Here is a 23,533-nt window from a genome sequence, read left to right as displayed (position 1 = left end):
GTGTGCTCCAGGCAGGGATTGGGCATGGCAAGAACCCATCCCAGAGCTGGGGATGGACTCCGTGGAGCCTTTTCCCTTCCTCATCTCCCCTCGTGTCCTGTGAGTTCCCACTGGTATGGGACTTGCACAGTGAGGAACTCAGGAATCTCCCTGAATTCATCAGGCACATCCAATTCATGGAACATCCTCCTACCAAATCCTGGGCACACCCAAGCTCCCAGGACACCACACTCAGGCTGAAAAACCTCTTCAGCCTTTGCCACAGCGGGAAAAATTGGAAATGCTCCGTGGGCCTGAGCTCAGGGAGGTGCCTGGCCTGGAGGTGCAGCACCAGTGGCAGCCCTGGGAGGGACTGGGATGTCCCTTCAGCTCTGAATGCCATGGTCCCTCCTCCCAGGACAGCTCAGGCTGCCACCAGGCAGGGCACAGATGGGACTCGGTGTCTCACTGTGCCTTTGAGCTCTCCCTTGCAGCTGCTCCCTCAATTCCCAGCCTTTGGAAGCAGCAGGAGGACACGGCTCTGTCTCGGTGCCATCATCCAGGGCTTGGCAAAGGTCCTCAGTCAAGGGCCAGACATGAGGCTGGACTGTCCCTGAGGATGGAGGACACTGGGAACTGCTGCCAGGAAGATTCCCAGGGATTTGTACTGACAGCACCGTGAGTGTTTCCCACACCACAAAGGTGGAGCATAGAAACAGCCAAGCCCTGGAGCTGCAGGACAACAAACCCCAGCTCTGCAGGCACCAGGAAGGATGAGAAATGAGGCACAGAGAGAAACAGGCCAAGGAAACCAGAAAAACATAATTAGAAAAGACTTGGAAGGGAACTGGAAGTAAAAATCAAAGACTGGATAATTCACTGAGTCTCAGGGACAGGTGGGGCTGGAGAGCTTTGGTTTGCTTGCAGGATGAGCCCATGCTCAGCAGTGAGGGTTAAACACCGATGGTGTCGACACCTGGAATCCCCCCTGCCCTCATCAGCGATGGCCTTGGTCTCCCACAGGCTGCCACCACTGAAGGATGTCACCCTGAGGGGCACAACTCCACCAGAACAAAGCCCTGGACCTGGAGGAGCCTCGCTGGCTGCTGGCCCCAGGCGGTTGGAAGTGCAGAGAGCAGCCTGTCAGGAGGTGACAGGGAAGGGAAGGCAGCCAGGGCAGCCTGGAGAGTGCATGTGGAAGCTGAGGACAGGATTTGGATGCTGGCAGAGAGCTGCAGCATGCCATGGGCTGGTGCTCCAGGCAGAGGCTGCTGAGCACAGAACAGCCCCGCTGGGAGCAGGGCTGGGACTCGGCTGTCTCTGTGACACTCCATCCTCACCCTGGGGACAGCTCCTGGGCTGGAACTCCCCCTGCAAATGGAGATGTCTGGCCTCGGGTGTCCCCAGGCACAGGAGATGTGACATGCCGTGTCCTCCTGCGGTTCTGCTCCACGGGACACACCAGGACAGCCAGCGTCTCCCTCAGAGGGATGGCAGCACTTGCAGGTGCCACTTGTCACCGAGGTGGTGCCACACGATCAGGGAGCCTCCCCAGCCGGGAGGACAGGTTTTGGCGACACAGCTCCACAGGGAATGTGCTGCTGGGGGAGCAGAGGAGCAGCAGTGCTCACACCTGAGACAGGTGAGCCCAGGGACAGAACTCCAGAGCTCAGCAGCAGAGCTGGAGCAGGGGCTGAGCAGTCTGAGAGGTGTCCCTGAGGATGTTCCACCCTGTTGGGTTTCTGAGGTGGCAGCAGGTCCCAGCTGTGCCCCACGTGTGCTCCTGGGCAGGTGTTGAACTCCCAAAACCCAGGCACTGCATCCATGCCCCGAGAGCTGTGAGATCCCAGCGTTTGCAGCCAACCCCTGCTCTCCTGTGCTGCTCTGGGCTTTCCCTGACAGCCTCCCGGCCCTTTGTTTCTGTTTTTGTCTGAGCTTTCCTATGCGAGTGTTTGAGCTTGTTTATCTGTTTCAGCTGAAAAACTCCACAAGCCCCAGCAAAATGCTAATAAGAAGCATTAGCTGCAGTTAATTGAACTGCTTCTGTGATCCTCATAATTATCTCCTGGTACAGCACCTACCCTGAGAACAGCAGGATGGATGCCAGAGATAATCAGATAGAAGATCTGGGAAAAACATTTAATTTTCTTATCCAAATTAAGATTTTTTCTTGGATTGATTACCTCACTAAATATTTGCTGTTGAGAGCAAACCAGGCTGGTGCTGGTGGGGACTGCAAAGGGAATGATGGGTGCTCAATTATTTACAGCCTTGCTTGGCTGGCTGAGTGTGCGCCAGGAATGCAAAGGGAGCTGTCGCCGGGAATCTCGCCGGAGATTTTTCACTGGGAGTAAAACGCAGCCAACGACGAGGGGGAATGTTCTCCCCAGTCAAAATGCTGAAACCTGCCCGGTGATAAATTGAGCTGTCAGCAAGGCTTGATGATCACATCCAGAGCACCCCAGCCTTCCTCCAGACTCCCTGAGTTTGTAGACCGGGAGCAAATATTGGCTTGGCGCGGAGCTCGGGGGTCAGCAGGTGAAAGTGCTTGCAGCGCCTTTAGAAATCTCATTATTAAATGCAGCAACTTTGTCCCAGCCTGACTTGTGTTCCCTTTATTGGTTCATCCCTGCGTGGGGCTGGACGTCCCCCACAGTCAGCAGGTGGGAGCTGTCACACCTTGTCCTGATCCTCCACGGATCTCCAGAACTCAGAGCCAGCTCAGAAGCACTAAAACCAGATTTATCAGCTGTGCAAATTGTCACCACACCTCAGGAGTGTGGTTTGGGAGAAATGGAGCCACAACAGGTTTGCAAGGAAAGCAAAATTCGTGGATTCTTCAAAACAGGAGAAAGGGAATTTGGCAGCAGTGGCTATTAATAGGCTGTGAAATATGGGTTGCTGTTTAGGAAGCTCAAATGCCAGTGAAAAGCTGTGCAGCCAGGGAGAACTGGCAGTGCCAAGAGTTTTATACACACGCACAAACATATATATATACACATATACATATATATTTATGAAGAAAATGAGAGGAATCCTTGCAGTGGCATTGCAAATCTCACCAGCTGCAGATGCTAAAACTGCCATTAAAGATCTGGAAAAGCTAAGACAGGTTGAAGTCATGGAATCAAAGAATCCCAGAATGGTTTGGGTTAGAAGGGACATTAAAGCTCATCTGGTTCCACCCCTGCCATGGGCAAGGACATTTCCACTATACCAGGTTGCTCCAAGCCCTGTCCAGCCTGGCCTTGGACACTGCCAGGGATCCAGGGACAGCCACAGCTTCTCTGGGCACCCTGAGCCAGGGCCTGCCCACCCTCCCAGCCAGGAATTCCTTCCCAATATCTCATCTAACCCCACTCTTTGTCAGTTTGAATCCATTCCCCCTTGTCCTGTCAGTGAATTTAGGAGAAGCAGGGTGACAGCACCTTACATCCCCAGCAGAACAGGAACCACATGGACCTCAAGCTGGGGCTTGGGGTGGCTGTGGGGAGATCCTTCCCCTTCCCACAGACCTGGGGCTGGCAAAGCCTGTCCAGAGCTGCTGAGCAGGTCAATCCCCCTGAGGATTTGGGCTCCATGTTGGTGTCTGGCTGCACTGTGCCAGTCCCAGCTGTGGAGTGAAGCCTGGATCTGGATGTGCCACTGAGACCAAAGGGCCTCATCCCTGCTCCTCCCCGCTGCTGCAGCCCTGCCTCATGTTTATTCATCCCATTAGGGTGTTTCTATTCCTCCAATTTGAGCATTAACCAGGCAAGATGACAAAAAACACCTGCTAATATTAATCATATAATTATGACAAGGATAAGATTGGAGTTCAGCTTCCCTTGCTGGTCTGAGGTGGTGCTGGTGAGTGTGAGAACGGGAACTGTGTTGGACCTTAAGCTTCTTTTAGTCCTTGTTTGAAGTTCCTGCAGGGATCTGTGTGTGTTTATTTGTATTTTCCACTAATGGGGGTTTTTATCCTGATCAGCTGGAGGGAGGAACAGCGGGAGCCTGGCGGGGCTGGCTGTGCTGGTGGCCGTTCTGCCTGTGCTGATTATCGTGGCTCTGTGTGAGTTTTTACGTGTTGTCAACGCAGGCTCAGTCTGTCCCCAGCACAGGGACATGGAGCTTGGCCTCTGCAGGATGCATAAATCCAAACTCACATTCCTATTCCCCCTGAATGCTCCTGCTGGACTTGGGGAATCCAAGGGACAGCGAGGAGCAAAGGATCAAGTGGCTCCATGTCCTCCAATGCTTCAGGAAATTCATGGTTTTGTGGATGAGCTTCACTTACCCCTGCAGGCCTGTCCCTGGGCCGGCCTGCACTTGGAAATCTTCCATAAACTGCCCCAAAAATCAGAGATGCTCTGTGTGATCCCCCTCACCACAGGGCTGAGCTCTGTGGGCAAGGAGCTCCTTTCCCTCTGCTGAGCTATTCCTCCTTCAGCTGCCTGCTCCAGATCCCTGGCTGAGGAGCAGAGCCTCATCCTTTGGGGTGCTGAATCTCCCAGGACACCTCCAAAATGCCAGCTGCAGAACCCAAAGCCTGCTCAGTGCCCTGCCTTCACCACACCCTGCTGTGAGCAGCTCAGAAGGGACTCTCCAGCAACATTTTGGAACAATCCCTCCCTTCTGGCTGAAGGAACAGCCCAGCGAGGCCCGTGGTCAACTGGCCCCATGGGCCTCGTGTCAACACTCTTTTATTTTCCCGAACTTCTCTCTCTTTGGCTTGCCCTGGACCTTATATTTCCTGCTCTGCCATAGGCTCTCCCTGGCGCTTTGGTTGGGAAGAGAACCATGGAGCAACAGTGGCACCGAGTGGGCGTGTTGGACAGAACAACCAGAGCACAGCACAAGGGGAAACTGGAGAGGAAATTAATGTGGAAATCCATTAAAGACTCGCCATAAAGCTCTTTATGGTCAGGGCATCCCTACTACTGGTGGAAATCCAGCCCTGAATAGGATTTTGGGTTGTGGATCTTCAAAGACTTTTCCAGCACAGCTCAGGTGAAGCTGGAAAGGGGAGGTAGAAGAGCAGTTCAGCCTCCTCTGTCCCAGTGCCACCTGCAGAGCCCCAGGGAGGGGGGACCTGGCAGAGGGGACACCCAGCACCCAGCCAGGCTCCTGTGGTCATTTGTCCACCCATGGATCCCGGCAGGCTCTGGTCCTACAAACCATCCACGAGAGATTTTGGAGGCCTGGCAGCATCCCCTTCTTTCTCCTGAATTTGGTGCCCTCCAAACTCATCCCACTCTCATCCCTGGGATCCCTCCTGCCATGGATGAGAGGAGGAAGCAATTCTGCTGCTCCTGCTCAGCACCAGTGGGGTTGTGGCTGCTGAGAGAGAGGGAAACCTGGTGTTAATCACCTTCACTAACAAACCCACACCTGGATGCAAATTATTGCCAGCTAGTTAGAAATTATGAAGTCAATTGAGAGGCTTGTGAGAGGTGTGGTATGGGCAGGGTTGTGACCAAGGCTCTAGAAATGTTGGCTTTGTGTGAGCTTTGCTTTCCAGTGTCCCAGGAATTCGTGAAACTTCCATGCTCTTCCCATTCTGTTGGTCAGGTGATTGTGATGCTGGGCAGGTATTTCTGATGTCTTGGATGTGACTGATCAGGGGGTGCTGACAAAAAGCAGTTTGGCCTTAGGAGCATCTTCAACAATTTTTTTTTTTTTTGCAAAAAAATTACAATTCTTCATCTTCGCCATCCCCTGGTGTAAGGGAATCACAGAAAGCAGAAACTGCTGCACCTTCCTCAGAAATTTATTGGCTATTGGGAAGAAATTCCTCCCTGTGAGGGTGGGGAGGCCCTGGCACAGGGTGCCCAGAGCAGCTGGGGCTGCCCTGGAGGAGCTCAGGGGATCCTGGTGGATCCCAGTGAGTCCCAGCAGATCTCAGAGATTCCCAGTGGATCCCAGTGAGTCCCAGTGGATCCCAGTTGGTTTCAGAGTATCCCATCGGGTTCCAGCAGCTCCCAGTGGCTCCTAGTGAGTCCCAGCAGACACCAGTGAGTCCCAGTGGATCACAGCAGGTCCCAGTGGATTCCAGAGGGTACCAGTGGGTCCCAGTGAGTTCCAACAGGTCCCAGCAGGTCCCTGTGGGTCCCAGAGGATCTAAGCATGTCCCAGCAGATCTCACCGGATCCCAGTATCTCCCAGTGGATCCCAGCAGACCCCAGTGTGCCCCAGAGGATCTCAGAGGATCCCAACAGCTCCTATCAGACCTCATTGCATCCCAGTATCTCCCAATGGATCACGGCAGGTCCCAGTAGGTCCCAGTGGATCCCAGCAGGTCCCAATGGTTCCCAGCGGGTCTCAGCACATCCCAGCGGGTCCCAGTGGATCCCAGAAGGTACAAGTGGATCCCAGCAGGTCCCAATGAATCCCAGCAGGCCCAAGCAGATCCCAGAAGGTACAAGTGGATCCCAATGGGTCACAGTGGATCCCAGCTGGTCCTAGCGGGTCCCAATGGGTCTTAGCAAGTCCCAGCACATCCCAGCAGGTCCCAATGGATCCCAGCGGGTCTCAGGACATCCCATCGGGTACCAGCGGATCCTAGCAAGTCCCAGCGGGTCCCAGTGGATCCCAGCGGATCCCAGAAGGTACGAGTGGATCCCAGCAAGTCCCAATGAATCCCAGCAGCTCCCAGTGGATCCCAGCAAGTCCCAATGAATCCCAGCAGCTCCCAGTGGTTCCCAACAGGTCCCAGTGGATCCCAGTGGGTCCCAGTGGTTCCCAGAAAGTCCCAGTGGATCCCAGCGGGTCCCAGCACATCCCAGCGTGTCCGGGCGCTCCTCAGCCGGGTCAGAGCCATCGTTCCCCATTCCCCGTTCCCGTTCCCCGCTCCCCTCCCGTTCCCTGCCCTGCCCGGCCCCCGGCGCGGCCCCATCCCCATGGAAACCCGGCCGGCCCGGCGGAAAGGGCAGGACGGCGGCGACAAAGAGCGGGGGCGGGAGCGGCCGGCAGCCGGGACAGGCCCGGGAGAGGGGCAGGGCAGCACCGAGCGGGCCTGGAGCCCCAGCGAGCCCCAGAACCTCCGTCCTGCTGCGGGGAACAAACCGCGGGGAGCGAAACAAGCAGCGGGGAGCGGCGAGGGGAAGGACGGAGAGCGGCGGGGAGCAGCGAGCCCTCGGGGTGAGGCGCGGCCTGCGCGGGACACGGCGGGGGGAGCGGAAAACACCCCGAGTGAGGGGATTTCTGTAAGGAAAACAGCCGAAAGCTGGAATGTTGAGATTCGAAGGTGGCAGGCTTTGGAAGGGACTTTTTCCCAGCGCCTAAAGGGGCTCCAGGAGCGCTGGAGAGAGACTTTGGGAAAGGGCATGGAGTGTGGGACAAAGGGGGACGGCTTTGAGCTGAGGGAGGGAAGGTTTGGGTGGATTTTGGGAAGAAATTCCTCGCTGTGAGGGCCTGGCACAGGTTATTCCATTGCTGCCCCATCCCTGGAAGTGTCCAAGGCCAGGCTGGACACTTGGAGCAGCCTGGATGGTGGAAATGTCCCTGCCATGGATATCCCGAATCCCTTCCCACCCGAACCATTCATTGATTCTGTGATCAGGGCCAGTGTCCCTTCATGATTGTCCAATTTGTGGCTGAGATCCAACCTGCTCCCTGGAAAAGTCAGCCTTTCTCCACTCCTTTTACCCGTGATGGTTTTTTTGCTTCAACTTGGGACGGAAAAATATCCCCTCTGGGGATTAATGTCCAGCAAAAGGCAAATCAAATAGTTGTAGGGGACGCTTGAGCTGCTTTTCAAAAGAGTATGTGCTGTATTTTAACTGAAAGCACAGAAAAGCAGTAAAAAAGTAGAAAATCAGCCACGTGCAGAGTTGTGTCCATGCCCAGCAAGTTTCAGCACAGTCACTGACACCAGTTTAGGAAAAAAAAATATATACCTAGAAAATTGTAAGGATTTGGAGAAGAGTCTTCACCATCACACATGTGTTAGTGGATTTTTGGCCTGCAGTCACAGCTTTACCCTCTGCTTGGTGGCTCTGGCTCTTTGGTGGCTCTTGGAGACTGTTTTATTGGGGAATTGGGTGGTTGTACCAATAAAACCTTGTGGTCATACTTATTGTTGTATTACAAAACCTTTGTCTGTGGATATCACAAAGCAGTCCCAACTCTGATACGGATTTTCTGTCGCTGTTTCTGTCGGTGTGCAAAGGATTTTTGGATCTCCCAGCACTGTGATGCTGCCCTGGAGCAGCTTCATGTGAGGTGGATCTGAAAGTTCAAGTAAAATGTGCTCTGCCAGCCATGGAACTGCTCAGAGTTTTGTCTTCCCAAAAGCCTTTCCCAGCTGTTTATGAGGTGGTAAATTCTCTGGGTTCACTCTGGGCCACTGCATCCTTGCTCCTGGCTCCTGTTCCTCCTGTCTGCAGCAAATGATTTGAGGCTGGAAGGTGACCAGCTGGGGGACAATTGGCAGCTTTTTCACTCCTGACACACTTCTGTGTGACAGGAACACATCCCTTCCCTCTCTGTGTCCAAACAGGGATGTTCTCCTGCCTCAGGACATGCTTTTCCCACAGAATGGGACACACTGGCCTCCCCCAGCACCAAAACCAGCCTTGTGCTGCTCCCTGCAGTCTCTGCTCCCCAAATTTGTCACATCCGGAGGGAGCAGAGGGACAGTCAGGAGCTCGGGGAGGACTGAGCAGGTTATTGAAGGTACAAAGACACCTGGCAGGTGCCCCCAGGCCTCCAGAGCTGCGTGTTGGGATGAGGATGAGGCTCTGGTGCTCTCCTGGCAGTGCTGCTGCTCCTCTGGCACATTCATTTCCCTGCAGCTCCTGGTGCTCCCCACACTTTCCCTGTCAGAAATGTGACATTTTCATCAGCACACGCTTAAACTCCTGGTCCTTTCCTGGTTTTGGTGCAATTAGGGCTTAGTGAAGCTCCAAGCAGGAGGAATGAGGGATCCTTCAAACCTCTGATTCCAGGGATGTGGCTGCCCATAAAGGCACAGTCATTCTTCTGACAGTTTTGTGCTATTTAATTAATCATCTCCAGATTTTCTGCTTGCTGGTGACTTCAAAGCAGGCACTTTTGAGGTGCAGCCTCCCAAAATCACATTGAAAATTGGTGTCTTATTCCCCGAGGAGGAACACACAGTCACAGGCTGTGGGATTTTTTTCTTCCTTTAGTGCTTTATAACTTTGTCTAAGATGTTTTCTATGACATTTTTAAACACAGCCTTTGCTCACCCTGCAGATGGGTGTTTTCTAGACTTGGAGTTTTCTCCAGGTCTCACTGTGATTGCAGTTGGTTCACAGAGGGATTTATTTCAAGGATTATCAATTTCCTGGGTTATCTTTTGCAGCAGGAAGGGGTTTTTCTCATAGAAGTTCAACCCTTGCCTTCTTTCCCACCACTGCTGGGTGGATTTTACTTGTCAAGACAACTGTAAAGCTTTCAATGAGTAAAAGGAAAAGCAGATCCTTTGGGTTTGCATTCAGTGTGCTGAGGTTGGCAGTGCTCTGCCTCTTCAGCACCACAGAATTTCACAGCCCAGTTTGGGCAAAAATCAGGTCTCTGCCAGCCGAGGAGGGAGGCAGGGATTTGGCACAGAATTGATTCTCTGGGATTTTAGCCATGAGCACAGAGGTGCCCCAGCCTGAGGCAGGAAGGACAGGCACTGAGGAAAGCAGGGATGCAGCAGGAGCTTGTCCTGAGCAGGTGGCACACACGTGGTGTGACCTTCATCATCCAGAAATGGGTGTTTGGAGGGGTTTATCCTCAATTGGGAGGTTTTATCAACAATTCTGCCAATTGTTGTATGACTGGTTCCACTGAAGGGTGAATCTCCTCTTGTTTAATTACTGCTCTGTGCTGTTTTCAGCCAGGAAGAGCTGCCTGAGGTTGGATCTCCAGGTCACACTGACCCTGAGCCGAAAGCTCCTTGTGTCAGGGAGTTCCTCTCCTTGGATTGCAGTTACCATCTCCCCTTTCACGGGAATTCAAGGCATTTGGGAGTGAACAGCAGCCTGAAATTTGTGCTGTGCAGGGATTCCAAATGCGCTCGTTCCCAGCGAGGACTCTGTGACAGAGTTTGATCAGTTGTTAATAGGTCAGTGGCTGTAAATGGACCTTTCCTGTTGTTTTGACATCCTCTTCATTTTTTCTCAACAGAAGAGGCACAATGTTTCTTCATTAAGCTCCTGATTGACAGCTTGCTGAAAGGAAACCCACGGTAACTGCTTTTCCTTTCATTTCCCTGCTCAGACCTCAGGTTTTCAGCGTTTTTTCACCCCGACAAGCAGAGCTCCCCTCACCATTGTCAGTGCCGTGAGCTAAATCCTCTTTCATCTTTATCCCTTGGCTTCTGCAGCGAGGAGGATGCTGTGCTGGTGATGCTGAGGGAGATGCAGCAATGAACTCTGCTCCAGGATTTAGCTCTGCCCTCCGCCGAGCGCCGGGGATGCTGCGGAAAGGTTGCCAGAGAGGCGGAAACCAGCCTGCATCCAGGTTTTTGCTGCATCCCTGCTGCCGAGCGAGATATGGATCATCCCCGGGATTATTCCTGCCGTGTCCCTGCGGAAGGAGGGGACGCTGGAGGTGCTGCCAGCCCAGGGAGGTGGCGGTGGGTGTCGGACCCTGCAGCGCTGCGGATTTTTCAGTTCTGGAGCCGACGCTCCCCTCACGGTGAGGTCTCTGTGGCGCAATGGACGAGCGCGCTGGACTTCTAATCCAGAGGTTCCGGGTTCGAGTCCCGGCAGAGATGATCTCCAGGCAGGTGTCTCTTTTCTTTTAGTGCCATTTCCCTCCCAGGGCCCGATCCGTTACATTTATAACACCCCCGAGGGTTTGCATGGGGAGGGAATGACTTTTCCCGGCACAGCTGATGGATGTAACATCCCTGTGCTCCCTTCTCCCAGCATTTCTCCTCCATCATCTCCCCCTTCCCTCATTCCCTTTGGTATCTCCTCCAAGCAGGTGTTTTAACCCCACGTGTCCCCCCAGTACTGCCCCTTATATGATACTTTCTTCCTAAGGGCAGTTCTGTGCTCTCCAGTAGAGCCCAGCTGGAGGGCAGTGGGTCAAAACCTTCTGCTGGTGTTTCCTGTGATAAATGGGGTCATTTCTTCACATGTGTGGCCAGAGAAATGTAGGTCACTGATCTGAATGTCCACCTTGGTAAATGTGGGTAACCCAATGCTCCCCACCTGGACCTTTGTACTCTGAAATGGTTTTAAACTGCCAGAGGGCAGGGTTAGATGGGATATTGGGAAGAAATTCCTCCCTGTGAGGGTGGGGAGGCCCTGGCACAGGTTATTCCATGGATGTCCCATCCCTGGAAGTGTCCCAGACCAGCTTGGACAGGGCTTGGAGCAGCCTGGGACAGTGGGAGATGTCTCTGCCCATGGCAGAGGGTGGGACAGAACAAGCTTTAAGCTCCCTCCCAGCCCAAGCCATTCCATGATTCTATGCTCTCTCCACACTTGCCAATCCCAGGAGACTCTCCCATTGACTGGATTTCTGGTCTCCAGTGGAAAACCAGTCTGTCTCCATCACTGGGCTTGGCTTGTTTCCTTTTTTCCCTGTGGTGTCTGAGTAAATGCTGGAGTGTGAAAAAACAGGCCCTGGTGGTGCTGGAAGTTCTGCCCCCATGTTGTCATGACAGAGTTGTCACATCCATCACATCCAGGGGTGAAAGGCCAGAGGATTATTCTGAGAAAGAGAAAATATGTTGGCAGTGAGCATGGGACACACCCAGGGGAAAGTTTGGTAGGAATGAAGGGACAGATTCTGCAGACATCACTTGTGCCTTCAGCAAATGGAGGATGAAGTATCTTCATTTGCACTTTGGGACTGAGGCAGCAATAAAACTGTGATTCCAGCTTAGCTGTGGTTCCACTGGGAAGGGCTGGAGCTCCTCTTCCCTAAACATGAGTGTGGAAGAGCCTTGGGAGCAGATCCTTGGTGTTACCAGGTGTGTTCTCCTCCTGCTTCTGTGTCTGGGAACCCCAGAGTGCCACAGCTTTGGTTCAGGCAAACCCCATGCCAGGGCAGCTAACTCCTGGGACCCCCTGGATTCAGACACCAGAGTTGTCACTGCTGCTGTGGGATGAGCTCTGCTATCACCTCACCTGTGTGAGGAGGACACAGAGCTCCCAGTCTGTCTCAGCTGCAATTTTGGTCTCCCTTGGCTTCTTTCTCAGAAGGTCCTGTAGCTCTTTTTTGGCTTTTCCAGAATTTCTATCAGTTCCTAATATTCCCAAACCTTCAGCTGCCCTCTTATCTCCCCAGGTGGCCCTCAGGTGCTCTGCCCATGAGGTGAGGAGGTGTGAGGATTCCTGCTCTCCCTGCAAGAAGAGAAGTTCTCATTCGGAAAGGAAAAATCAGCCAAATGTGCTCAGAAGGTGAGGAGAAATGAGGAATTAGTGTCATTCCCTGCAGGACACAAACACTGCCACTCACCTGAGTTACATCTGTCCTGTCACTGCTGCAGGATGTTGTTCTCAAGGAGGATCTCCTTTTGGTTCTTTGGCAGTGACCATGTGTGCAAACACAGTTCAAAAGCAGTTCCCTGCTAATTATCCCACATTCCCCATCAGAATCAGGAAAGCTTTCCTTTCTGCCCCTGGAACATTCCAAATTCCCTCCAAAAAAGGATGTTTGGGATCCCCCTACAAACTGTACTGATGAGGGTATTGTGTGGAATCTCATATTTATCCCTCCAGACCTCAGGCAGCATCAGGCTCCCAGGAATGAATCCCCATCTGGAGGGGCAGGAAACTTGTCAAACCCTCCCCTGTGGGGCCAACAAAAATGGTGGAATGATCCCATGGCAACTCTAGAACTGACAGAAATGGTGGAACGCTGTTCTGGTATCCCTAGAACAAAAAAAAGAAACCAGTGCAATGCTCTCCTGTAAATCCTAGAACTGACAGAAAGGGTGAACTGCTTCCCTGACAACTCTAGAACCGGTAAAAATGGTGGAATTCTCCCATGGCAACCCTAAAACCAAATAAAACCAGTGGAATGTTCCCCTGGCAACCCTAGAACCAGCAAAAATGGTGGAATGATCCCATGGCTACCCTAAAACCAACAAGAACAATGGAATTCTCCCCTGGTAACCCTAGAACTGACAAAAACAGTGGAATGATCCCATGGCAACCCTAGAAGTGAAAAAATGGTGGAATGCTCTTCTGGAAATCCTAGAACCAATAAAAAGGGTAGAATTCTCTCCTGGCAGCCCTAGAACCAACAAAAATGATGCAATGCTCCCCTGGCAACCCTAGAACCAACAAAAATGGTAGAATGATCCCATGGCAACCCTAGAACAAAAAGACGCAGTGGAATGCTCCTCTAGCAGTTCTAGAACCAACAAAAATGGTGGAATGTTTCCCTGGCAACCCTAGAATGGACAAAAAGGGTGGAACAATCCTATGGAAATCCTGGAACCCAAAAAATCAATGGAGTGCTCATCTGACAACCCGAGAACTGACAAAAGGGTGGAATTTTTCCCTGGCAACCCTAAACCCAACAAAAGCAATGGGATGCTTGTCTGGCAGCCCTAGAACCAACAAAAACTGTGGAATGTTCCCCTGGCATCCCTAAAACCAACACAAATGGTGGAATGCTCTTCTGGAATCTCCTTTCCCATGGGCTTTGGACTGTTCCTCCTGCTCTGCGGGAATAAAGCCCAGCAGGTTAGACACCTCAGGTTCCCCCAGCTGGGGCCAGGACAGTGCCAGGGCTGTGTGACATGAGGGGACAGTTTGGGACTCTGTGCCCCTGATTCCTGAGAGATTTTTAACCCTGATCCTCCTCCCTCATGGTTTTAGAGAGCTGCCATGGATCCGGCAGTACCTGCAGGAGGTGTTGGGCTCCCGCAAGAGCTCCCAGGGTTTAGGGTTCAGGTTTATCTCGAAATAAACTCATCTTTTCTGATTGTTTGTTCATTTACTGCCTGTGCTGGGGGTGGGGGGTGGAGAACCACCCATGCTGGGCACTGCCAGGGGGCTCTAGGGGGTCTGTGCCAACCCCAGCAGGTTCAGGGAGGCCAAGGGCAAGTGCTGCACCTGCACTGGGGCAACCAAAACACGGGCAGGGTGGGGGGCTTTGGTGTCCTGGGGGATGGAGGGGGGTCTGTCTTGGACTTGGGGTGTCCAGAGCAAGGGGTGGTGACAGTGGGGGTCTCAGTGGGGTCTCTGGTGCCCTGGGGGATGGAGGAGGGAGGTTCCCCTGTATGGCGAGGTGAAGCAGGGGGTCTCCATTGCCATGGAGGGTGGAAATGGGGGTCTCTGGTGTACTTGAGGGTCTCCAGAGTACAGGGCAGTGACTGTGAGGTCCCCAAGGTGAGGGTTCAGAAACCCCACGGGTCCAGAAACTCCACAGGGTGAAGTGGGGTCTGTGCTGCTCTGGGGGATGAAGGTGGGGATCTCTACCCTTCTGAGGAAGGAAATGGGGGTCTCACCCCGCTGGATGAAGGGGAGGGTCTCTGCTGTATGGGATGATGCAGGAGGGGAGTCTGCAGTGTCCTGAAGGTGGAGATGGACATGTCCACGGTGTGCCATGGGTCTCACTGCCCTGACAATGGAGTGGGAGTCTGTCAGAGACTGAAACAGTTCATGCCTCAAACTGATACAAAGTTTTGCTCATTATAACAAAAACTGTATAAAGAAGCTACAATCAGAGAAGCCTACTTGAAGATACCTGACTGGGACTTTGGACTGAGAGTCAAACTGCTGAGATTAGATAAAGGGAAACCTATTGTTTAATCATCTCAGGCTGAGGGAAAGGTATGCATCTACAAAGGCCAAAGCCACCAGCTGCTCTGAGAATCATCCCTGGCTGAGTTTGGGGTGGGGGAGAGCACAGCTTACAGAAGGCAGGTTTGCACAGACTTCCCCCGCAGACAAGGGGGGAGGAGGAGGTTTTTGGGTGTGTGGTGTAACCTCTGCTCAGAGGCAATAAACACCCATCCATCCTCCTTCACACAAACTGTCCAGCTGTGGAACCCCCAACCCCACAGACCACATCCACGGGACTTTCACCTCAGAGGCAGCTGAGGGGAAGTCACAATCCATCAAAGACTCCCCAGAGTGCTCCCCAGAGGCCTTGCACCACAGGACTGCAGGTGATGCAAGCAGAGTGTGCTGCTAGAGGCTGCCCCCTGCCCCGGGGGGGACATGCCTGGACATTGCCACCTGGCTTGAGGGGATATTAACCCATGGGTTCTGTGCTTTTCCGGGGGGACCATCACCACCAAGACCAGCTGGAGAGAATCAACACAACATCGTTGGGATCCACGGATGGTGATATTTTCTTTATTCTGTCTCTGTCACCCTCTTTCTGTCCCCCCCACCTCTTTTCCTACTTCTCCTTTTCTCTCTTTTCCTCTCTCTCTCTCATATTTACTATCAAATAAAACCCATACTATTGACTGGCATATGGTCTCGTTTGCACCTTAATTCGGGCAGAGGTATTTCTAAAGAACCTCAATAACTGGATCATAACAGGGTCTCCGCTCCACGGGATGATGAACATGAGGATCCCAGGTGCCCTGGGGGGCGGAGGGGACTCAGCGCAGGCGGGGAGAGACCCATGGGGGTAGGAAGGGCAGGAATCAGAACTGCAGACCCGGTTCGGTTGGTGTCCCCAGCCGCATCCCGCGCTCCCCAGGGCTCCTTTAACGCGCGGGGCGGTCACCGGGCGGTTCCGGGGCGGTCACCGGGCGGTCTCCGGGCGGTTCCGGGGCGGTCCCGTGCCGTGGTCGGTGCCGGTCGCGCCATGGCCGCCGGTGCGGGGCTGGCGCTGCTGGCGGCGCTGCTGGCGGCGGCCGGGGCGGAGCGGGGCCGGAAGGTGAGCGGGGTACCGGGACCGGGGGTACCGAAAGTACCGGACCGGGGGTACCGAAAGTACCGGACCGGGGGTGGCGGGGCCGGGCCGGGGTGCTCCCCTGGCCTCTGCGCTGGGCTCGTCCCGCTCCGTCCGCCGGGGATGCTGCCCGAGACCCCCGAGCTGCCCCGGGAGTGTCGGAATGCCGGGGTAGCTGGGCTGGAAGGGATCGCCTTTCCCTGCGCAGGCAGGGTCACCCAGGGCGGGTGGGATGTGTCCGGCTGGGTTTGGGGTCTCTCCGGAGCGACACACTCCGTGCTGGCCCAGGGCAGCTGTGCCAGCGCTCTGCCACTCTCAGCAAAAAAGAACTTCTTCCTCGTGCTGAGGGGAAACTTTTGGTTTAGTTTGTGGCCTCGGAGGATCCTGTCCGCAGCAGGGGCTGGGCTGGAGCCCCCCGAGATCCGCCGGGTCCTACTGGGGCCCAGCCTTGGGGCTCTGGGGAGGAGAAGGGGCTCCCCAGCCTCCCACCGGGCACATCCCACGTGGGGCTGGAGCTGAATCCACCTCTCCCTCTGTGCTGATACACAGGGAGCAGGCTGACCCCTGCCCCACAGGCACACATCCCAGCGCCACCCAGCTCTGTCCCTCTCTCCCCTTTGTCCTAAACCAGTGGGAACAGCATGGCCGTGGGCAGGGAAGGGCTGTGGGATGGGATGGGAAGGGCTGTAGGACGGGAAGGGCTGTGGGATGGGATGGGAAGGGCTGTGGGACAGGAAGGGCCATGGGCAGGGAAGCAGCTCAAAGCTGTACCCAAACGTCCGGCTGGGAAATGCTGACCGAGCATGTTGAGCAACACCAGGACTAAAGAGTCACGGGGAGCCGAGGCAGCTCCAATGTCCCCATCCTGGCAGGACACTGGGATTGTCCTGTGGGGTCAGAGCAATCCCCCAGCCCTGTCCCTGTCCCTGCCCCGCAGGTGTCCATGCAGTACAACCCTGGCTGGAACAGCTCCTCGGTGAACCTGCTGCACGTACAGGCGGTGGGGCCCAGGGACAGCCTGCACTACGTGTGGAGCAGCATCGGGGCTCCTGCCGTGCTGCTCGTGGCCACCCAGAGCCCCAGCAGTGCCCTCAGGGTCAACTGGACCCAGCTGCTCTCACCCAGCCCTGCTGGGGCCATCTGGATTGACCCTCCTGACAGTGTGGTCTATTCCACAGCTGTGGTGTTCACAAAGGTACTGCTGGGCAGGGGCTGCTCTGGGGCAGCTGGGGGTGCAGAGGGTCCCTGGGCTCCAGGGAAATCCCCACCATTCCCATGCAGGGAAGTGTCTGTCTCCAGCCTGAGCTGCTTGGCTGAGGCAGCTCTGCCCTGCTCTCCCTGTTCCCTGGATCACAGCACAGAACTCCCATCCCCCGGAGCTCCCAGCCCCTCTCCCCTTCCTTCCCCGCAGCTGTTCGAGTTCAGCGAGGCCAAACCTTCGGGTGAGCTCTTCTACCCCACCTATGACCTGTCGGAGTTCTCCTGGGACAGCCTCAACCACACCCTGAACCACACGGCGCTGACAGCTGAGCTCAGGGGGGTCCCAGCCACCGACCCTGGTGGCAGCTTCTCCAACGGCAGCCTGGCATTCCGGGTACGTCCTGGGGGCAGGGAGGGCACAGGGAATATCCTGTCCAAAGCACCTTCTGGAGAAGCAATGCTGCACCTCAGCACTGCCCGTGCTGTCCCTCTGACCCGTGTCCCTCGCAGGTGACAGCCTACGAGGCCGGTGGCCGAGATGAGCACCTGCCCAGCCTCCTGCACACGGCAGACAGCTCCCAGCTGGAATTTGTCCTGGCTGGAGTGGCCCCGCGGGGAAATGGCTCCCGCTTTGTGCTGGAGGTGGCCACGGTGGAGGAGGCAGGGGCGGTGCGGAGGCTGCGCTCCGAGAGATCCATCGACGATGAGTACACCCCCACCATCTTCGAGGTGAGCTTGGGGGGACCCTGGGCTGGGGGTGACCCTGCTGGCCCTCACCTCCCCACCACCCTGTCCCTCCCCAGGTGCTGTCCCTGCTAGCTGAGTCCCAGAACGGCAGCTCCACGCTCGGATTCCTGCAGTGGAAGGCAACGGCCTATGGCTCCCGCAGCCCCCGGCGTGAGGACGGCATCTGGTGCCGAGCTCAGGGGCTGCAGGAGGCCAACTGGACCCTGCCTGTGTCCAGCATCGTCCAGGCCTACTTTGGGGAGAGTTTGGGCAGCACCTGCACCATCAGCGCCCTCAATGTGTCCTTTGGGGGAGAGGAGGGACAAGTGTACCAGGAGAAGCGATACCTCAGCTGGTGAGTGGGGTCCTGGGGGTGCTCCTGGTCACTAACTGTGTGCACAGGGGTCCAAGGGGTCCCAGGGGATGCTCATGGTCACTAGCCATGTGCACAGGGGTCCCAGGGGATGCTCGCAGTCATTAATAAGGTGCAGTTTTGGGGACTGGCAGGTCAGAGGGTTTCTCTGTTTAAGAACAGTCTCCATTCCAAAGTTTTGAGTTTCCCTGTAATCCTGTAGCAGAGTTTCTTGAGGAGCCTGACCCTGCCCTGTGTGGGATCTTGGGCTGACCCTGTGAGGGTGCAAAGCCCCAGGGATATTGGGATGTTGGGCTGACCCTGTGAGGGTGGAAAGCCCCTGGGCTCCCCCTGGACAGAGCCCATCCCCATCCCTGCCCTGACCTGTCCTGTCTCTCCTGCAGGTCGGTGCTGCTGGGCTTTGGGCAGCCCCCCAGGGACACCTTCTCCCCGCTGGTCATCTCCATCACGGCCGTGGCACTGGGCACCCCCCTGGCCATGCTGCTGCTGGGCAGCTGCGTGGTGCTGCTGGCACAGAGGAGGCGCTACTCGGAGTATGAGCCCATCAACTGAGGGCTTTGGGCCCCGTGGAGACCCCCGGGATCCTCCCCATTCCCGGGAATGGCTGCGGCTGCTGCCGGGACTCCAGCGCTGCCACTCCCTCTGCCTGCCCTGTGCCCCCGAGGGGACCAGGGGGACACTCACAGCTGCCCACGTCACATCTCCCTGTGTCCTGCTCCTTCCCGCTGCCACCTCCTGCACTGGGTTGCACTATTTCCCCAGTTTTTTCCTGATCAAGCTAAGGGAAGCAATGGGGGGGAGTTTGGTCAGGAAAATCCTCCTCCTCCCAAGGGATAAAACCACTGCTGTCCTGGCTGCAGGCCAGGCACTGGCTCCAGTGCCACTTCCAGGGATGCTTGGGTGGCTCCAGCCCGGGCTGGGGAGCAGCACCACTCCTGCTTCCCAGCAATCTCAGCTCCTCCAGCCGGGGCTCACGGACTCCTCCTGCTCCACGTTCCTGCTGTGCTGGCCTGGGACACGAGGGACACCCAGTGCCACATGGCAGCAGCTGCTCAAGCTCAGGTGTGTCCTGTCGGGCCATGGAGAGCTGCTGCAGGCAGGATGCTGCTCCTGGATGCCCCGCGGGGCTGAGTCCCAGGTGCTGCCCAGGTGTCAAAAGCCCTGGGGTGAGTGGGTGTGGCTGCTCGGGGTTCTCAGAGGTACCTGGGGCCTTGCTGGGCTCCGAGTTCTCCATCACCGACTTGTCTTTAACCAAATAAAGTGGATTTCTAAACACAGTTTCCTGTGGGAATGCTGTACTGGGGCTGAGGGGGAGGAGGGCAGCTCCTGGCAGGAATGGGAGGGAGCTGGAGCTCAGCAGGAGCCAAGGGAGCCCCTGGCCTGGACTGAAGTGTGGTGCTGGGGGGGTTTCCCCATGAGCTGTGGAGTCACAGAGTCCAGGGTCTGGACTGAGAGGTCATTTGGAAGAGTCATAGACTCATGGAATCTCCTGAGCTGGAAGGGATCCACAGGGATCATCCAGTCCAGCTCCTGACCCTGCACAGTCACCCCAAAAATCCCACCCTGTGCATGGGAGCATTGTCCAAACACTCCTGGAGCTCTGGCAGCCTCAGCACCATGCCCATTCCCTGGGGAGCCTGGGCAGTGCCTGAGTAACCCCTGGGGAAGAACCTTTTCCTGATACCCAACCTAAACCTCCCCTAAGACAGCTCCAGGCATTCCCTGGTCACAGGGAGCAGAGACCAGAGCTGCCCCTCCTGAGGAAGCTGCAGTGTCAGGTCTGTGTTCTGAAAGAGGAACAAGAGAAAAAACCCAACTGAAAGTCCAAACTTCCTTGTCAGCCCCATCAGAGCAGGAATCCCCTGCTCAGCTGCAGCCACAGCCTCAGGAGTGTGCAAAGGGGAACCAAGGGAGCTTCTGTGGGAAGCTGTTCCATAGGAAGCCTTGGGGTTTTTGAGCAGAGAACTGTGGTGGAGCTCTTCTTTCTGGTTGTTCTGTGCAGGGCTGAGCTGTGTTGAGGATTTTGTAATAAAACAAAAGGAAAACCACCACAGAAATTCCTGGCTTTTACCCCCAAAGGCTGTGGTGTGCAGGGAGCTGTAAATCCCTCACAGCAGATTTCCTGCTCCCTTGGGCTGTTGTCATACAATTGGCACAAAGCGATCACAGGAATCCCAGACTGGTTTGGGATCATCCAGTGCCACCCCATGCCATGGGCAGGGATCTTCCCACTCTTCCAGGTGGCTCTAAGCCCTGTCCAACCTGTCCTTGGACACTTCCAGAGATCCAGGGGCAGCCACAGCTTTTGGGGAAGGAAAGCCTTCAGTCGTGGCACCTTTTGTGTGGGAACAATCCCCGGATGAGTGGAGTTTTGGAGGTGGTATCCCAGTTTTGGAGGTGGGCTCGTGAGAGAGTGTGCCAGAACCTTCCTGGGCACAGAAGCACCAGTGCCAGCGTGGGTGGGGAAGATGACAAACTGCTCTCCTTGCCAAGCTCCTATCATCCCCTCTCAGGAGCCACCACCTGCACCACCCACACGGGGCGGGGGCTTCCCTTCCCCCAAACACGTCCTGCCATCGCTTTCAGGAGCTCACAGTGATCCTTTCCTTCCCCCAAACACGTCCTGCCATCGCTTTCAGAGCCCACATTGATCTCAGATAAGCAGGAGAGCTGTCACATTTGCCACCACACGTTTCTCATGGATTGTCCCCTCAGTGGGGTTTTGCTTGCTGAGCCCTGATACGAGAGAAAGGGAGTTAAAAGCTCGTTCTTAAACAGCTGGAAATGGATCCAAGCAAGGAGAAGCAGCAGCCTCTGGGAGAGCTGGACACTGGGTCAGGGGAGATGGTCAAGGGGATGCCTCAAGGACCGGCTGAGGACACTTGGTCTGTACAGACAGAGAAGAGCAGAGTGAGGGGAGATTCACTGCAGCTACAACTTCCTTGTGAGGGGAAGGGCAGAGGCAGGCACTGATCTCTGCTCGGTGGTGACAGCGACAGGACCCAAAGGAATGGCTGGAGCTTTCTCAGGGGAGGTTTAGGTTGGATATCAGCAAAATTCTTCCCCCAGAGGGTGCTGGCACTGCCCAGGCTCCCCAGGGAATGGGCACAGCCTAAGGCTGCCAGAAGAGTTTGGACAGCACTCCCAGGGATGCACAGGGTGGGGTTGTTGGGGTGTCTGTGCAGGGACAGGAGCTGGACTGATGATCCTGGCGGATCAGAATATTCTGTGATTCTGGTCAAAGGGAGATGGTCGGGGGGCGATGGTGTCCCTGAGGGAGGGGGCAGGCTGAAAGGGTCTGGGGGCGATGGTGTCCGTGAGGGGACAGGCTGAAGGGGTCCGGGGCGGTGCTGTCCTTAGGAAGGGGCAGGCTGCAGGGCTCTGGGCGGTGCTGTCCCCATCTCGGGGCGGTGCTGTCCCCATCGCGGGGCGGTGCTGTCCCCATCTCGGGGCGGTGCTGTCCCCATCTCGGGGCGGTGCTGTCCCCATCTCGGGGCGGTGCTGTCCCCATCGCGGGGCGGTGCTGTCCCCATCGCGGGGCGGTGCTGTCCCCGTCTCGGGGCGGTGCTGTCCCCATCTCGGGGCGGTGCTGTCCCCATCTTGGCGGTCTCTGCCCCGTTCCCTCACAGCCCTGCAGCCCCTGCAGTTCCGCGCTCTGACCACACGGCGGCACCAGTGCTGCCGCTCCACGCACTGCGCTCCGGCCCGGCCCAGGCGGGGCAGCACCGGCGGCCTTTCCTCACCAGCGGCCTTTCCTCACCGGGAGACAGCACCGGCGGCTATCCTCACGGCCGGCAGAGGAGGCAGCTCCCGAGGCCCCGAGGCCCCTCAGTGCCGATACCGGCGGGCAGCGGCGGCACCACTGCGCATGTGCGGAGCCCGGGGTGCAGTACCGGCTTTGGCCACCGGGCGGCAGCAGCGCTCTGCGGGCGGTCCGCGTTCGGTGTGGGCGGGGCTGCGCTGGGCCGGGAACCCCCGGTACTGCCCGGTACCGCCCGGTACTGCACCGGTACTGCCTGGTACTGCCCGGTACTGCCTGGTACTGCCCCCGGTACTGCCCCGGTATCACCCCCGGTACTGCCGCGGTACCGCCCCGGTACTGCCCCGGTACTGCCCCCAGTCTGTGACAGCCCCCCGGTACTGCCCCCGGTCCGGGACCCCCGCGGTACTTGCTCCGGTACTGCCCCCGGTCCATAACCCTCGGTACCGCCCCCGGCACCGCTCCCGCTCCATGACACCACCCCCCCGGCCCGCCCCCGGTCCGTGCCCCCGACACAGACCCAGCTCAGCTATCACCCCCAGCCCATCCCGCTGTCCTGCAGCTCCCACGGGAGGAGATCCTGGGAAGCCTCAAGGCCCAAAGATCCGGGAATTCCTTACCTTCAGCGGGAAACCTCACGGGGGCAAAGGATCCCTGGGTGGGTCTGTGGTGGGAGGTGAAATCTGCTCTGCCAAGGAGATGCTGCTCTGTAACACCTCTGGAGATCATGGGATCACAGAACCATGGAATCACAGAATCATGGAACAGCCTGAATGGGAAGGGATCTTAATGTTTAATTTATTCCACCCCTGCCAAGGACAGGGACATTTCCACTATCCCAGGGTGCTCCAAGCCCTGTCCAACCTGACCTTGGGCACTTCCAGGGATCCAGGGGCAGCCACAGCTTCTCTGGGAATTCCATCCCAGCCCCTCACCACCATCACAGGGAAGAAGCTGGAGCTGAGAGGAGGAAAGGAAGAAGGGGTGAGCATCCTGGCATCACAGAATCAAAGGATCATTACGACTGGAAAACACCTCGAAGATCAAGTTCAACCATCAACCCAACACTGCCATGTTCACCACTAAACCCTGTCCCCAAGTGCCACATCCACATGTTTTCTGAACACTTCAGGGATGGGGACTGCACCACTGTCCCAGGCAGTCTGTTCCCATGCCTGACCACCCTTTCCACGAAGAAATTTTTCCTGATATCCAAACCGACCCTCCCCTGGCCCAGCCAGAGGCTGTTCCCTGTCCTCCTGTCCCTGTTCCCTGGAGCACAGCCTGACCCCCTGGCTGTCCCCTCCTGTCAGCAGCTGTGCAGAGCCACAAGGTCCCCCTGAGCCTCCTTTGCTCCAGGCTGAGCTCTCACAGCTCCCTCAGGATTCTCCAGCCCTTCACAGCTCCATTCCCTATCCTGGACACTCTCCAGCCCCTTTATGTCTTCCTTGTCAGGAGGGTCCCAAAACTGCCCCCAGCACAGGGGGTGCCAGGTGCCCTGCAGTGTCCCTGGCACGGGGAGCAGTGATCCCGGGTTTGGACATGAGCCATCCTCTTGGGGGGTTGGCAAGGCCCGGGGAGACCCCCAGGGCACAGCATCCCCACCCTCCCTGGCCCAGTGTCCTTCCTCCTCCTCAGAGGGCACCTGAGGAGGAAGCTCTGAGCCTCCGTGGGGCAGGGAC

At 56.3% G+C, this 23,533-nt stretch overlaps 2 protein-coding genes, 1 long non-coding RNA gene and 1 other non-coding gene across 9 annotated transcripts; 3 read left to right on the top strand and 1 right to left on the bottom strand.

Moving 5' to 3' along the window:
- Positions 1-6,680: 6,680 nt before the first annotated feature.
- LOC146427152 (uncharacterized) lies at positions 6,681-11,962 on the top strand. Of its 6 annotated transcripts, XM_085082679.1 has the most exons (3): positions 6,681-7,101; positions 10,099-10,159; positions 10,298-11,962. In XM_085082679.1, exons 1-3 carry the CDS (start codon positions 6,861-6,863, stop codon positions 10,341-10,343), a joined length of 348 nt encoding a protein of 115 aa, XP_084938805.1. In that variant the 5' UTR covers positions 6,681-6,860; the 3' UTR covers positions 10,344-11,962. The 6 variants fall into 6 exon arrangements, 1 of the variants encoding a protein (XP_084938805.1); XR_014856562.1 differs by lacking the exon at positions 10,099-10,159; XR_014856560.1 differs by having other exon boundaries at positions 9,809-11,962.
- Positions 10,617-10,690, top strand: TRNAR-UCU (transfer RNA arginine (anticodon UCU)). The gene has a single exon. It is a non-coding gene; the product is annotated as a tRNA-Arg (tRNA).
- A 3,660-nt stretch (positions 11,963-15,622) lies between the features above and the next one.
- GLMP (glycosylated lysosomal membrane protein) lies at positions 15,623-19,368 on the top strand. The gene is made up of 6 exons (XM_085082678.1): positions 15,623-15,777; positions 16,730-16,987; positions 17,204-17,386; positions 17,503-17,721; positions 17,796-18,073; positions 18,475-19,368. The coding sequence occupies exons 1-6, from the start codon at positions 15,706-15,708 to the stop codon at positions 18,641-18,643; spliced, it is 1,179 nt and encodes a 392-aa protein (XP_084938804.1). The 5' UTR covers positions 15,623-15,705; the 3' UTR covers positions 18,644-19,368.
- On the bottom strand, positions 18,814-23,060 carry LOC146427150 (uncharacterized). The gene is made up of 3 exons (XR_014856565.1): positions 22,721-23,060; positions 22,472-22,620; positions 18,814-20,978 (listed from the first exon to the last, which is right to left on the bottom strand). It is a non-coding gene; the product is annotated as an uncharacterized LOC146427150 (long non-coding RNA).
- Between the last annotated feature and the right edge of the window lie 473 nt (positions 23,061-23,533).

Source organism: Lichenostomus cassidix, chromosome 25 (assembly GCF_008360975.1).
Source record: "Lichenostomus cassidix isolate B80296 chromosome 25, HeHo_3.0, whole genome shotgun sequence".
NCBI classification, from domain to species: Eukaryota; Metazoa; Chordata; class Aves; order Passeriformes; family Meliphagidae; genus Lichenostomus; species Lichenostomus cassidix.
Note: the sequence above shows the minus strand (reverse complement) of the source record. Positions and strands in the feature narration are given on the sequence as shown.

Excerpts from the sequence above, each read along its gene's own strand:
- GLMP (XM_085082678.1), top strand. The coding sequence starts at position 15,706 with ATGGCCGCCGGTGCGGGGCTGGCGCTGCTGGCGGCGCTGCTGGCGGCG. Across the intron at positions 15,778-16,729 it reads GGGCGGAGCGGGGCCGGAAG|GTGTCCATGCAGTACAACCC; the intron begins GTGAGCGGGGTA and ends CCTGCCCCGCAG. Across the intron at positions 16,988-17,203 it reads CAGCTGTGGTGTTCACAAAG|CTGTTCGAGTTCAGCGAGGC; the intron begins GTACTGCTGGGC and ends CCTTCCCCGCAG.
- LOC146427152 (XM_085082679.1), top strand. The coding sequence starts at position 6,861 with ATGGAAACCCGGCCGGCCCGGCGGAAAGGGCAGGACGGCGGCGACAAA. Across the intron at positions 7,102-10,098 it reads GGGAGCAGCGAGCCCTCGGG|AAGAGGCACAATGTTTCTTC; the intron begins GTGAGGCGCGGC and ends TTTTCTCAACAG. Across the intron at positions 10,160-10,297 it reads TTGCTGAAAGGAAACCCACG|CGAGGAGGATGCTGTGCTGG; the intron begins GTAACTGCTTTT and ends TGGCTTCTGCAG.